The sequence below is a fragment of the Anopheles arabiensis genome, chromosome 2 (genome assembly GCF_016920715.1).
Source record: "Anopheles arabiensis isolate DONGOLA chromosome 2, AaraD3, whole genome shotgun sequence".
NCBI classification, from domain to species: Eukaryota; Metazoa; Arthropoda; class Insecta; order Diptera; family Culicidae; genus Anopheles; species Anopheles arabiensis.
In genome coordinates, this window is record NC_053517.1 from 4,586,727 (window position 1) to 4,601,995 (window position 15,269).

General features: G+C 47.8%; 2 protein-coding genes across 17 annotated transcripts in view; both read right to left on the bottom strand.

The window, feature by feature from the left end:
• Positions 1 to 10,335, bottom strand: part of LOC120896737 (cubilin) — an 89,625-nt gene extending 79,290 nt beyond the window's left edge. For 3 of the 15 annotated variants that reach the window (XM_040301127.1, XM_040301121.1, XM_040301133.1), the window contains exon 1: positions 10,159 to 10,327. The gene's annotated coding sequence lies outside the window, so the exon portion shown is untranslated. Of the gene's footprint in view, positions 1 to 6,973; positions 7,082 to 10,129 lie in introns of those variants that run through there. The other 12 variants (XM_040301128.1, XM_040301131.1, XM_040301129.1 and 9 more) reach the window with 9 other exon arrangements.
• Positions 10,336 to 12,245: 1,910 nt separating this feature from the next.
• On the bottom strand, positions 12,246 to 14,287 carry LOC120895857 (mitochondrial pyruvate carrier 1). 2 transcript variants are annotated; one of them, XM_040299546.1, is made up of 3 exons: positions 14,030 to 14,287; positions 13,677 to 13,877; positions 12,246 to 13,616 (listed from the first exon to the last, which is right to left on the bottom strand). In XM_040299546.1, the coding sequence occupies exons 2-3, from the start codon at positions 13,843 to 13,845 to the stop codon at positions 13,429 to 13,431; spliced, it is 357 nt and encodes a 118-aa protein (XP_040155480.1). In that variant the 5' UTR covers positions 13,846 to 13,877; positions 14,030 to 14,287; the 3' UTR covers positions 12,246 to 13,428. The 2 variants fall into 2 exon arrangements, with proteins under 2 accessions (XP_040155480.1, XP_040155479.1); XM_040299545.1 differs by having other exon boundaries at positions 13,677 to 13,880; positions 14,030 to 14,285.
• Between the last annotated feature and the right edge of the window lie 982 nt (positions 14,288 to 15,269).

The following is a 15,269-nucleotide window of genomic DNA, read 5'->3' on the forward strand; positions in this document are numbered from 1 at the left end:
CACGGTTGGGGTGCGCCACTGTCATTGTGTTTACGCTGCGTGTGACGTTTTTTGGTAGAGTTAGTGCCCTATCCCCTTCTTGTTGTAGAGGATTTTCACGACTTTTTTTTAAGAAAAGGCGGTGCCATCTCCTAGACACGTTTTTTTTTGTGATTGCAAAGAAAGGTGATGTTTATATTGACGATGGTGCCCCTGTTGTGACATGATTAATTGGGTTTTGGTTCCGGTTTTCCACCCAAATACACCCCTGTGCGGGCCATGCACCCCCATTTGAAGTGGTAAAAGTAATACATCAATTCGGGTTTGGTACCACTGCTACTGGGCCGACCGGTGGCAGGCTGTCGAGGAACTCTTGCCTTTTAAATTGCCTGCTTTTATAGGCCGAATCCACTCCACACTAAAGCTCTTCAATTTGTCTTCAAAACAATTTATAGCAAAGTGGTGCTCCCGCTCTTGGGAGGATTTCCATGCTGAGCAGATTGACACACAAAAAACGCACCCAACCCCACCCAACCTGTCACACTATTTCTTTGGCCAATAAAAATAATAGCGACACTTATCGCATGTCCTGTACGAGCGACGAGCCATTTCCACAACTGGCACATGAGTTCCACACTCCCACATCCGCACTGATGGGAAGGGGCGACCGGATAAAGGGGAGGGAGGGGCGGGAGGAAGCATCATTTATCAAGCTCAGCCCAGCTCCGGCTCAAAACCACACCGGTGTAGGCTCATCTGTTGGTAGCCCCCAAAATGCGCGACCATATACATCCATCAGCCCCAGTAGTCCCATAGAAAGTGTGTGTGAGAGAGAGAGAGAGAGCGGCTCGGTCTCGCTTCGCACGGATTCACTTCAATCTCGTTTGACGGAATAATTAACCAAGCGCCTTTGCCACACACACACACACAGACACACAAACACACCCATTGCCTTCGGAACTGAGCGCGGAATGGAATCTGCTTTCCTCCTGTCATCTACCGGAATGACTTATTGTCTTTCTTTGTTACACTCGATTGCCCTTGTGCCAACCACCCTTTCCGACCCGAAAAGGCGTAATGGGGCGAACCGGCGACACCGGAGCGGCCCCGTTGTTGGCTCCTCTCCCCCCTCCCACCATAGGGGCCACATGATAAACACATCCACCGAACCGTTGACACTAAACGATGATTCGGTAAATTTTGGCTTCTTTCACAGTGTCATCTTCATGGCCCTGCTCTGTCTGCCCCTTTTCCGTTTTCTTCCGTTAGTTATTCAAGACATGCTGCTGAAAAGGAGGAGAAGGGAGCGACGAAGCGAAGTAAAAGAAGAGGGGGAAAAAACACATACCCCTTCGCCCCAAACACTATTTCCCACTATGGTCGCGGTGTAAGGAAACTAGCACAAGCGTTCGCGCGCGCACACACAGAACATTCGCTTATCGCGACACCTACAGTCGCGCGAGGGTTACGCTGAAGTAAACTAAAACTGCTCCCAATCGCTGGCGCACATTACGTAACACGCACAACACGGTTTTGTCTCGGGCTGGATTGTGCTGGGGCTTTTTGTCGGATAAACCTAACCCATTTCGGTTCTGCCGTGTTGGTTATGCGGAGATGATTGATCTTGGGAATTGGCACACACACTCACACAAACACACACACACTCATGCATGCAGGCCAGATGTGTAAGGCGTGTCGGTTTCACTGGAAACGACAGCTGCTTCAAGGTCGAGGTGTGAGCTTTTTTATGAGCTTCACACATTCATTAAGCGAGCATAAGAACTTCGGCATTCGGCAAGCAAGCTCTGTAAAAGTTGTGACTTTCCAAAACCATGGTGAACATGAATGAAATTTTAAAGTCAGAAGCAGTATGTTAAAGAAATAATTCCTCAAGCATCAAACACTTTCGATTGGCTTTTCATACATTCCAACAGTCATCAGCCAACAAGCTGAGATTTCATCCTATCAGTGAAACAATAAACATCATCACAGGTTGCTTAAATTTGACAATTATGATCCGCCATATTGTATTTCACCATTTGTTTAAAAACAAAGATACATTTTAAAATCCTTTGTACTTTGAATAACTTTCAAAATTCGATCCAAACAATGTCTAACCATTGTTCACAAAATAGTTATGCTTCAGCAAGAATTATCAATCATGAGCTTCATGAGCTAACCTGATTGAGCATGCGACGAATCGACGTTGGTTTACATATTTATCAGCCCAAAATAATTTATTTGCATGAGCTTTTGTTTGAAGTATTTAGATTATCCTGCTAGTGAACCGGTTAGTGTCAAACTTCATATAAAAAAGCTGACTGGAATTGTAAAATTCCCCTTAGTTACAGACTATGCACAAAAAGCTCTGTACCGATGGAGGCGCTTGGTGGTTCATGAAAAAATCGAAATAATCATTTTTAATTTTATTTCCTTTTATATTAATTTCAAACTAAGGAAAATAATAGTACAATAGCGACATACAAAAACAAGTTTTCGATTAAATAAAAAAAACTTGAAAATCAACCTGCTATTCTCTCTCTCTCTCTCTCTCTCTCTCTCTCTCTCTCTCACTCTCTCTCTCTCTCTCTCTCTCTCTCTCTCTCTCTCTCTCTCTCTCTCTCTCTCTCTTTTCAGAGCTAAACGAGTCACAATGGGGAAGAAATATTACACAATATTCACTTTCAAAAGCCAATAGAATAGAGCAGTAGCAGCAGCAGCAGCAGCAGCAGCAGTTTCTCCAGCCCAGTAAGTACTGTTTGAACAAAACTGTCCCTTCTACAGAGAAATGGGAAGGGGGAAAGAAGGAAGGGACGAATCAAAATCAAATAAACAACCGTACGAAGCAGTAAGAGCTGCGAATGCCAGGCAACAAAGTTTCCCACCTCCCCCTAACACCAGTATGTTCCGCGCCCATCACATTCCGCCCCAAAACTGTGTGCACATCATTCTCCGGCAGCTACTTATGCTGACTGTTTGATGCTTTTGAGTGGCATCCTCCACCGATCCCACTCCCACCCGCACCCGCCCGCCCGTAAGTTCGACACAATCATCTGGCCTGGTACCATTCGCAATGTGGAATCGGTTACGCCCGGTTGGATGTGCTTCGTACCGTGCAGCTAGCTACCTACCTACCGCAGCGCCACCGAGCGAAGCCAATGACAATTTCATCATTTTTGTTGTGCTCCTCCGTTTCACAAACAGTGTCCTTCACTCAATTGCTGCGGCCCACTTCAAGGTGTACGGCGCCCGAATGCCGATGAAGCAAGCATGGGGCACGGCCGCGACCAACCCGGAACAGACAACGACAACGACAGCAACACAAAAAAACAGACGATGCTTGCCTTCATCCCTTCAGGGCTCGTTTGCATCGTACAAACTGGCCCTGGAACTGGCTGTGTGTCGAAGTGTGTGTGCAAAGGGATACAACACTTCCACCTCACCCGCGCGGGAGACTCGGAACCTTCTTATCATACCCGATCACCAGCACCAGCAGACACTAAATATGAGTGGAAATGGACAGAGCATTGTGCACGGTAGATGGATGCTTCTCGCTCAAGCGGAGCAGAGATAGAGCGATAGAGAGCGAAAAAGAGGTGATAAAACATCATTATCCTTCAGCTGTACCGATTCAACCTGCGAAACCTGGAACAAACAGAGCCGCCCTACCAGCTGCACCAGGCAGGATAGGTAGACGCAATGACAGCCGGCTGCTTTGTTTGTGGCTGCCTGTATCCCACCCGAGCCGTACCTTGTCCCCAGACGGCCATAAACAAACCAATACGTGCGTTAAGTAAATGAGAAAATAGAACGACGAGCGTAACCGGGGAAAGGTGGCCGCACCGGTACCATAAAACCGTTTCTGATACGCTGTTTAGTGATGATTGATGGTTTGCACGGGAGGATGGGGAAACGATCCCAGGATAGAGAGAGCAGCGGCAGAGAATGAATTGCAACGCCCAGCGTAGTTTGTGCGGCAGTAGATTACATTAACGGCTATGGGTATCGGTAGCACCCTCAGTCGCACTCGAAAGAGGGACAGAAGGGAATAGAAGGGAAAACATCTATATAACAGGGGGCAGAAGGAAACAAAAAGAAGCACGGGATCAATGCGAACACGAACAATAAAAGAGATTTAAGACGGTAGACGCACTGTCTGGTGTGTTTGGTTGTTTGAATGTCGACTGTTCCCCGCCTGTGACGCCGTGACGGTAGGACAGCTTCTCGATTATTTATTACGCTCAATCAGCGTTCCGGTTGATTGATTTTTGGACCAATATCTGGTGAGCCTGGTCAGCGCCTGGACATTGCAAACCATTCGTCATAGTTGTGGAAGCATTCCTTTTTTTTCTAACATCCAACCAGCTATTTCACAACATGTCGCTCGTTGCAGCACGCCTTAACGGGGTTTAAAAATAGACCCTTACTCCAACACACACACACAAGTAAAACAATCCCGTTACACACTACACTGCACATCCGGCCAGTGTCCGTTGATCCGGAGCAATCCCGTCCCGATCAAACCGCATCATTTAAAGCACGTCCGCGCTTTCAATCGACAAGCTAAAAATAGCCCAACGCTATGCCCTCCGTCCACGGATCGTCCACTATCACGGGCGCACACCTTTTATCGCCTCATCCCCACCAGCTGTTTGACGAATTGGAACAGTGGGTGTGTGTGTGTGCGATGAGAAGTCCATTCTGGCAGTGGTCCAGCCCATCGAGCTATTACACGTCCCCGGAAGCAGTTTGTCAGTGAAGGCAGCGGTGAGAGAGGGCGGACACCGTTGGGTGGACCTGTCACCGTTAAAAGGCGTCTCCAAAACGGGACTTCCGCCCGGTGAAGGGAAAAGAAAATTTCAACAAGATTGTTACCGTGTTGTCCTTCCCTCTTCTGCTTCCCCGGACCTGCTTGCTGGCAGCATCCAGGCGACGAACGCACCCACCGGTGCGGTGTTCGAAATAGACCGCAAGCAAGCCCGTTCCCGTTCGATCTTCATTGCTACTTCTGCACTTGTTTTTTTTTTCGGTCGATGATTGACTGATGCTGAAAGAAGTGGTGGCAAGTGTGGGTGGGGGGGGGAGGAGAAGAAAGAGGAGGTTGCTTGCTGCATGTGCTCCCTGGTGTCCGGGAGACAATTTGTCACATCTGACATTTCGATTTCCTTATCATCGAGCTCGACGACGCCGGTGGCTCTCTTCGCGGAGTGGCCCTTGAGTAAGGACCCTGTTGGACGTGCCTTTTTTTGTTTGTTTGAACGGCCATCATCTGCCAGTCGGGAGTGGAGTGGCCTATCCCGGCAAAGGAACTTGTTGGCCGGAGGTCAGGTGAACCTTGTCAGTCCAGTGACCAGTGATGTTCGATAAATGACTTTCGTCGTTGTTGTTGTCCCCCCCCCTCCCCCCTCATTCTTGCTCTTCTTCATTGGATTGGCAGGAGCAACTCGTCCTGCAGCGGGTCATCACATTCGCTCAGTAGCCAGCTAAATATATTGTCGTTTCACAGGACACGCTTGAACGGTTTCGGCAGTAAGGGGTGAAAATGTCAATCATTACATACCCCCTCCTTCACATCAACCTCTCCGCTCCCCTACATCATCGGTTGGGACAATTTCCTGCCAACTTTTGCCAACCCTCCCCTCTCCACTTTCGAACAAACTCCACAAAACATTCCATTGACATACTTTGTTGGAGGATTTGTTCGCTTCCGTTCGAGGCACACATCGCCGCCGCCGCTACCATTGTGACAAGCCACACAAAAGAAACCGGAAAAGAATGGACACAGTGTGTGTGTGTGTGTGTGTGTGTGTGCCAGTGGCTCAAAATGGGTGGATAAATCCACTTTCAAACTATTTGACTCCCGACCTACCACCCCGCCCCCCCCCCCCCAAACCCCCCCATACCATCCATCCATCTATCGCCCATTGTGCTACGGCCACAAGGAAAAACCAACCAAAGCCGCCCCATACCTTGATTGATGGAAGTAGAGATGGCACGCTTGTTGGTGGAACTAAAACAGCTCCCAAGCCTCCCGCACCACCTTCTTGCCAGCCAGTGTTCGGTTCGGGGGGAAAAAAATAGTTTCAAAAGGTTTGGCAGGCAACTTTTTACCCCGTAACAAAACGAAAGATTAAAAAACGCACACACGAGAAGGCGAGTGGAGGAAAATTTTAAAAAATTAACAAAACCAGACAATAGCAGTTCAGTTTAAGTTCCCCCACCCCCCTCCCCCTCCCACAGTGAAAGGCACCGGGCTTACCGGGCGGCGTAATGGTGTCTTCGAGGCGGGCGGGTGCTACCTGATCCTGCGTACGGCGCCGCACGCCGCGGATGGACGGAAATTATGCAATCTTCTAACGATGTGCGAAGATTCGCTGTTGGCACTCCTTTTCGGGCCTCCTTTTGCTCATTTCTCCCTTTCATTCCCCACCCACCCAGCTACCTACCATCTGCCAGAACATACACGCACACACGCACACTCGACACCGGACGCCTTTTTAAACGCGCTTTTGTTTCCTTCCTCCCAACTGCTGCGTTTCTGCGTTCTTCTCAAGACGAAATCAAAAGTAATCCGAGCCAAAAGGGGGCAGTGGGAAAAGGAAGAAGCAGCCACCGTTGATCCCAACACTGTGGCCACGGTGTCGCGAACATAAACCACCGCGCCCCACAACATCAAACGCACACACACGCACACACACTGAGTGAGCTTTGCGCTGATTGCACTCATTCACTCGGGCGCGCTCTCTCTCTCTCTCTCTCTCTCTCTCTCGCGAGAGCACACACACACGCACACACACACACACACACACTGCTAAGACAACTCCACCAATGCCACCATGCTACCACGGATCTTTATCGGCAGCATCGCCGCAGCAGGCGGCCCGCACGAAACCGAGAACGTGTACATCGTCTTTTGACATATTTTCGGCACCATCATCATCAGCAGCAGCAGCAGCTTCAGGGAGTTTGGTTTGCACCACACAGCATCGCTTACCTCCCCCCACATCGCTCTTTCTCTCACACACACACGCTCTTGCAGAAGCTCTCCGCTAAGTAGGGGCGCGTACACGAGAGATCCTTTTCTCAAATGCACTGATGATAAACTGTTCTCTTTACCATCTCGCGGCCACCACCACCATATCGCATCTACTTTTACAGCACGCGCTGCTTGGGGCGGTGTGGTGTGTTGTATTTTGCTTCTTCTTTCGAGTGTCCCCTTTATTTTGCTCTCGCGCAGACGCTTGTTTGTCTCTCTCTCGCTCTTTCTATGCCTCTCTTCTTCGTGGGTCACATTTTGCACAAAAGCTTGCACACAGCTTGCCTCCGTGCTGGCCCCTTGCTATCCTTGCGAGCAAAAGGCGAGCGAGATAGAGCGATTGAACAACAAAGAGAGAGAGAGAATGAGGGAGAATGAAACCGAAAAGAGGGAGAGAGAGAGCGCGAGCGAGCGCGAGAGTGCGTTTGCTCTGCCTTTTGAACTTCAGACCGCTGCCGTTTGACAGTTGAAAGGGAGTTGTCAGCAGTTCGCCCGCTTGCCAATTGGGGATGTTGATTTTTTTTTTCCTTTTCTTCTGTGTTGCTCCCATCTTTTCTTTGCTTTTTTTTTTGTTGTTGCTATAGCTGGGTGGATTTTCCCGAGAGGGGAGCTGCTGTTTTTTTTTCTTGCCTTTCCTTTTCTTTTCTTCTGGTTGCTGTTGTATCGTCACTGCTGGCAAATGGGTGCGCACTTGCAAACACACTCTCTCACACACACACACAAACACAAGATCTCGCGGCATGGAATCATACCAAAAAAAAACCGTGCCCGTTCAACAATCGCTTTTCCGCCGCTACCGCTGGTGTTAGGAAAAGTCGAGCAGCGTACCGCGCCGCGGATAAGAATGGGCGAGATGAACCGCGACATTACATAAACTTGCTGTACGGAGCGAATTTGCGGGAGGGGGGTGGCAAAAATGGCTCCCCGTAACGTGACCTACCAGGCTGCTCCATAACGCCATCAAGCGGCAGCCAGGGGGAGGGGAGAGGGATTGTGGGGTGGGGTTTTGTTGATACAAAAAATGTTTCAATTTCAACGCAACGAAATTGAATTAATTTGGAATTCGACTGTTCTGCTATTGATCTTCATATGCTTCCCTGCTCTTTGGCCCGTTTTGGGCACTTTACTGCACTGTACACTACATGAAGAATAGGAAATTAATTGCAGTATGAGAACAAAGTCTTATCCTTCAAGACGTTCGATGTATTACACCCAACACCATCCAATACAAGAACGTAAACGCTGCACACCATTGCACATACAATTGATATTGGCTAAAGCTCAGAAGGAACTGCAATGCCAGGGAAAACAGAAGATAAAATACTTTGTTTTGCTCCAGAAAGAATGAAAATATGTTTTACGAAAATCATCCAAGTATTATCCCCCAAACCAAGAGCCCAAACGATGCTCGATGGCTACACCCAGCAGCCGACGCACGCCACACTGTCGCAGTAGAGATCGCGCTGTTCCGGAACGACGACGTTCAAACCCGTTCCATTGTCCGTTATGGTGCTTACGTTCATGGCGTGCCTTGGCGTCGAGGATCTTGTGAACGGCTTCACGAACGATCGGGAAGGACTAAAAGAACACGCACACACACAAAACGTGTGATCGCGTTGGTTCGTGCACATGTGTTTGAAGGGTGCTTTGCCGAAAGGATGAACCGATGCTGCGGTTGGAAGAGTATGGGCAACGGAATTGGCAAAGGGGGGGGGAGGGGAATAGAAATACATCTTCGTTCTCTCTTTTTTTTTTGCTCTACCTCTCCCCCCTCCCCCAAAAACTCTCTCCCTTGCTGGTGTTCGCTGGCTGGCTTTTCTCAGCACGAGTTTGAGAAGATCTCCCCTGCTCTTGCTTTCTCCGGCACAGGAGAGTTCTCCTTCTTTCTTTTTTTCATCAATTTGAAGCAGAAGGAGAAGGGCAGTTGCTCTTCACTCTTCGCTCGCTGCTCGCATCGCGTGTCCGTGTGCTGCATGCATAAACGGCTTACGTACACGCCCGTTTGAAAGCATCATGCGAAACGATCTTCTTTTGGGGCGTTGGACTACCCGACTCCCAGCGGGTCTCACGCTTTTGTTTTGTGGGCAAAGTAACGCGTTTCTTTGCAATCGTTACTTCTCACAGTGTCACTGATTGTGGGTTTTGGAGCAAAAAAAACAAAAAAAAATTTACACATACAGTCACACACACACAAGCACTAACAAAACGGTACGAACAGCAGCAGCAGAAGGATTTAAGCTTAGTAGCCTGCGACAATGAACCACCACCCAGTGTGAGCGAGATGGTGCGATGCATCAAAGGCTAAAAAGGAGCGACAGAGAGAGCGAGAAAGAGCGAGCGAATGCTGGATGAGTAAGAAAACGTGCGTGTGTCTGTGTGTGCGAGAGAGCGAAAGGGACGCCCGTACACTAATTCCTTCGCACTGGGGAGTGTTGTATCCACTGCTCCATTGACACAAAACCGTCGCCTTTTTTCCGCATCATGCTGAGGAGGAGTGAAAACCCCACACACATGGGCGTTGAACGCTTTTCTTCGGTTGGTTCTAGCGGCTGCTGCTGCTGCTGCTGCTGCCACTGGGCCTTGTCCACAACCTTGCGGCCTGGAGGTGGTCAGTTAGGGGTTGATTTATTTCATGCCACAAGATTATCTCTAGCGCATTTACACACACACACACGCACACACACATTACACAAATTTGCCCAATCCACCTGCAACTATCACGCCCGTTTCGCGAAAGCAGTCACTCGGTCACACTTGCTTCTCGGTATTTCCATTTTTTCCCCGAGGATTTTTTGTTACGAAAAAAGAACATCCACCACAAGATATTTGCTAATCCTCAGGCCACACACTCAAACACACACACACACACACTCACATTCACATGCAGTAGAAAGAATTTGTTTGTTTTTTTTCCTTCCTTGCTTGGGAGCCTCGCCTCGGCTGGGAGGTCCCAATTTGGCAGGCAGCAGTATTCCATTTTCTTTTTTCGGGTTCTTTCATTGGCCCGACGCTCACGGTACGACGCCCCAGAGGCCTCGTATACACACGACCGATAGACGGCTGCGATTAGTATTTTTCACTTTTGTAATTAAGATTTATTCAACTGCTATGTACCACAAAAACCCACCACCACGGCCACTAACCGATTCAACCGAGCAGAAGAAGTCCTCACGTAGTCCTACTTGCAGCTCGACCACACTAACTCGGCACTCAGACGACTCTGGCACGGCCGTACCGTTCGCTGGTGCTCTCTTGGCTGGCCATCGGGGTGTCTCCTGCTGTCCACCACACGCACACACACACACACCCACAGTAAAGGGATGCTGGATGGAAAAAGCGACGTTCCAGAGCACGAGAATAAGTATACGCACACACACATACTCACCCACGGTGTCCTCTCGCATGAAATACGTTGAAAAGGGTCAGAGTGTTTTTTTTTGTTTTTGGTTTGCTTTCTCTTGTTTGTGACGCCCCGTATCGGAACACGCTGGGAGCGGCTCCTTATCACACCAACACCACCAAAACGGAGTAGCAGCAGCAGCAACGATTTCCCCACAGCACACTTGGATTCGTTGTGTGCGCGCGCATGTGCAACCTTTGGCTCATTCAGTCGCTTCCGACGGATGATGGGAGAGTTGATGCTCTATCCCGCTTGCACCTCGCTGGATCATTGCCCAGCTACGAGGTTGCTTCTCTCACTCTCCCATTCGTCCCATGCCGAAGCACGTTGTCGATTCTTTGTCACACCCTGTGTAGTGACAATGTGTCCGTGTAGGGCAAAGAGAAACGCATGCAAACATTGGAATCGTGTGTGCACGGCGATACACTCCAAAGCTTGCTAGTTTGTGTCAGTCAGTGTACTAAACACCACACTCACACACGTTCGTAGCTCACCGTTGTATCGGCAAAAGCTCACAAAAGCTGCCTTAGTGTGGTTGGTGTACTAGTGGAGCTTTCAAAGGGAAGCTTTTGCCGAATGGTGACACATTTTCAGAAACCCTTCTGCTTCTAAAAAAGACTGCTTTTTTGCTATTAATTTACAGATGTAGAGTAGTGATGTGCTCTTTGAAGCGCACCCACGACTCCGATTCGACTCCGGCAATTGTTAGTCCGATTCCGACTCCGGCAACATCCGAATTGACTAGTGAGTTTAACACGGAGTCAGAGTCGTCCGGAGTCGTTCGGAGTCGTTCGGAATCGTCCAGTGTCGCCCGGAGTCGTTCGGAGTCGTTGTGATCAGGCTTTTCAGGGACGACTTCGAACTAGTCAGACGACTCCGAACGACTCCGAACGACTCCGAACGACTCCAACGACTCCGACCGACTCCGACATCTCCAAACGACTCCGGACGACTCCGAGCGATTTCGGACGATCCCAAACGACTCCGGATAATGCTGAGTGGACCTACCTTCCGGAGTAGATTCCGAAATTATCGAAGTTGAATCCGAGTGTACTCCGGATTTTTGCCAACTTTACCCTTCACTAATGTCGAGCATTGTATCTTCTGCTTATTTGTTACAATAACATTAAGGTAAAATATATAGTTGTATATGAGTTCAGTATCAGTTCCAGGTTCCGATATGGGTTCAGTAACAGTTGTAGTAAACATATAGGTTCAGTATCAGTTCCTTGGTCGCTATAGGTTCAGCATCAGTCCTAGGACCGGTATGAGTTACCGTTTTGTTACAAAACTAGAACAGGTCTATGAACAGTTCCGATTCCACTTGGCTCCAGCATCAGTCTCAAGATCGATACGGCCTTTTTTACCAGTTCCAGGACCAGTACGGGTTCTGTATCAGTTTCAGGACGCGTTTTGGTCTTGAAAATGGTACAAATATCTCTAATAAGTATCTCTTGAATGTAATCTCGTACATCATTAGTCATGTTTTCCCAATGCAATGCGGACAACACCCTCGTGACAACGAACAACGATCTACAGTCCGCAGAGACTTAATGCATCGACCATTATCGTGCACTGTTTGCCTTCCAATTGTTACCTTTTAGCACGGTTTTTAAGAAACAAACAAACAATATTCAGCACCTGTTTGTTCAACAATTCACGATGCATCAAACGAACGTGGAGGTTTTATGTTGACGCAAACCATTAGCATAGGATAACAACAAAAATTGATTGTGTTGACAAAATTTAACACTCCACGCGGCATCCCCAGGTGTATCTAATTTCGAATGTTTTGGCTTTTTTCTTCTAACGCATGCATCAACACAGCACTCGGACTGCACATACTTCAGAGCTTTATTGTCAACAAATAAACAGAATCTCTCGCTCTCGATCTCTCGATCTTCTTTATCGCTTTACATGGTATAAAAATTCACCTTACAGGTTCACTGGTAAAACACAACTTCTACTCAAAATAGAACACATTATTCCACAGTTTTTGTCTGTTTGTTAAATCCTTGAGAAAACTAAGTCCTGCACTAGCATGTTTACACCACAGCAGCCTTCTGCTTAGTAGTTGCTTTTGTTTTTAAACGCCAATTCCTGCCAATCTTTCTCTAGAGGATACACTTTCGTATGGAAGAAAAATGGTTTACTTTCTGGGGAGGTGTTGAAAGATCTGTCTTTTATCGCGCATTTCGCCCTCTTGAACGGGAAACGGAAAGCTACAGGCAATAAGGTAAAAGGTGTGCGGGTTTTGGTAGGGGAAGATTGTTAGGGAAGCTGATTTCGCCGTCCTATCAGATTAAGGTGGTGCCAATTTCGAACTACTATTGCCACTACAGACTACTACCGGCTTTGCTTGCTGTACTAATTAGTTACTACCGTACGAACATTATTCGATTGTAAACGTTAAACGTGCGCCTAAAAATGTGTTGCGTGCGTAAAAGTTGCTTGCAAAATGTGTCTAAAAATTTACCTATTCTATAAAAAAGCATCTACTCACCACTGAGCAAGAGTCAGTGACTTTTGTTCGCATAAGAGCCGTTGTAAAGGAGTGTCATCGTCTCTTACTGGCCTGTCCCTTATCTACCTGTATTTCCTATGTCGTTTGGTTATTTATATATTCCCGCCAGGTACCATTGTTCCCGTATAGTGTTCTATTCTATCTTACCGATCGTGCCGTAAGATTGGTTCTCCCCATTTTAGCACCATAAGTGTAGCATCTTTCCATCTCTACTAGCTGGCGTTTCGCATCGTAGGATGAACAGTTTGTTCAAAGATTCTATGTTTTTTTGTGCATTTTGTTTTGCTGCTGTAAAGGACTTGCTGTTGTTAACTGTTGCATACACACTTTCACCCAAGAAGACTAATATCGGTTTGATTCGTTTAACGATCACACTTTCTCTTTCTCTTCCGCTCTCTTTTCCCTTCCTTCAAACACACACATTCCCAATTCGAGTGGCGTTCGGTTGTGATGTTCGTTAGTATGTTTGCATTGCATCGCGCGTTCGCATTAGGCTGCGGGTTGAGCTTGCGCTTTCTCCATCCGCTCCTTGCCACCCATATGGTGGTACTCGATGAACCGAGCGCCCTGCAAAGCTTGCGCGGTAGTGTTAGTAATGTGACACGCAAAAAGCAGCAAGTTTCTCGGCTGCACCTTCCAGGCGAAGCGCATAAAAACCATCGAGTACAGACAGAGAGCTACAATGAAGGAAATTAAGCTGTAATTGTGCTAATTAGGCGCCGCACCGAACCACTTACCGCCAGTCATCGTGCCGGAAATAATCTTAGGATCTTTCTTCAGATCACCGAGCGCCGCAATAGGGATGCCCCAGTTCGCTACCGGGCCCCAGAAGTGAGTGCTCATCAGATACTCCCGGAACTCTTTGCTTTTCAGGTTGTTTAACAATTTGCGTCCCATCGTGGCCATCCTTGCTAACCGGAGGGTGAGGTGCGTTCTGTCTACTGTGCAGGACGGTAAAGAGGCTTATTGTAAACAACACTTTCTATCGCAACTACAACACCAGCAACAAGATACCATCGATTGCGTAATCATCAAATCTGTGCGAAATTGATGAATGCTACTACCCCGCACCGTGTCCCTACTAACTTACCGCTCGCGATCTAAATGATACCGACACACACACGGATGGGTGAGTTAAGTTCAAGGTCAGCCGGAAGGTTCACGTCGTGCCTGGTTCGAAGATGTCCGCTTCCGTTAACCAGCACAACCCGGTCGTACTTTTTTTATGTAAGCACCCACCGTATTTACACACCCGCCGGAAATCGCACGATGAAAGCAAATATCAACAACACATCAACGCGATTAAAAACAAAACTCCTTTTTTCTTTTTCTTTTCTCTGCCACTTCAAACTGCTGCTGTCAACATTCGCGCACAAGGTGTAGAAGGTGCCAGATGGTACATCGCTCTATATATCTTGAAGCAATTGTGCTCGAATTGAAACTGCTCGAACGATTCAAGCGAAAAATTTCAACGTTTCGGTGAGCCGTTACGATTTGAATTTTGAACCGCAATTACGATCGGTTTGATGATGCAAAGGAAGGATGCACTTGCGCAATGCTGAATTTGAAATGCAACACAGACGTTTTTGTGGTGATTTGAAACCGTTAATCTTACTATTTAAAAATCAATCACATGCCTTCCATTATTTATGAAAATATTGCCCCTGATGGACCCTCGTTTACTATCACCTAGCACCCTGTTCGATCCAAAATAAAGGTATGTCCTTTTGTACACCACTTAACTGCATCCCACGATCGCCCCGGACCCAAAAAAGAAAAGATTCCACTCTCTTCCGGCTGACCAGGCCACCGGTGGTGGAACCGTATGAGGCGCAGAGGAGGAACCGAGCATGAGAGCGGTGGAAAGATTTGTTTTGTTCAATCGCATAAGACTAAATACAAATAGGAAATGAATAAATTTCGTCCTTTCGTGCGTGCATCTTCGCGTAAGCTCTCCACAGTTGGTTCTTGCGCATTTGCAGCTCCTCGCGCCATCGCTACCGCGCAATCGCCTTTTCCGCAAGCAGCATCCATTGAGCTTCCTTTTCTCCCCATATATCTCTCTCTTTCCTTCTCATACTCGCTTCATTCGCTGCTGCTGCTGCTCCTGCCATAGCCCTTTTCTCAGCTTTTTGTTGTACGGTGAGCTTCTTTCTTCACTTCCCCGCTCCACCACTGTCTTCCCCCGTTCCCTCACTGCCCTTTCCGAATGCCATTTCCTTTTGGCAGCGATTTTTTTTATGTTATTTTTGATTTATGGCTCCTTTGCGGCTGCCAGAGAGCCCGGCCGCCAGCAGCAGTTTGAGTTGCATGAGAAAATCGTTTTTTTT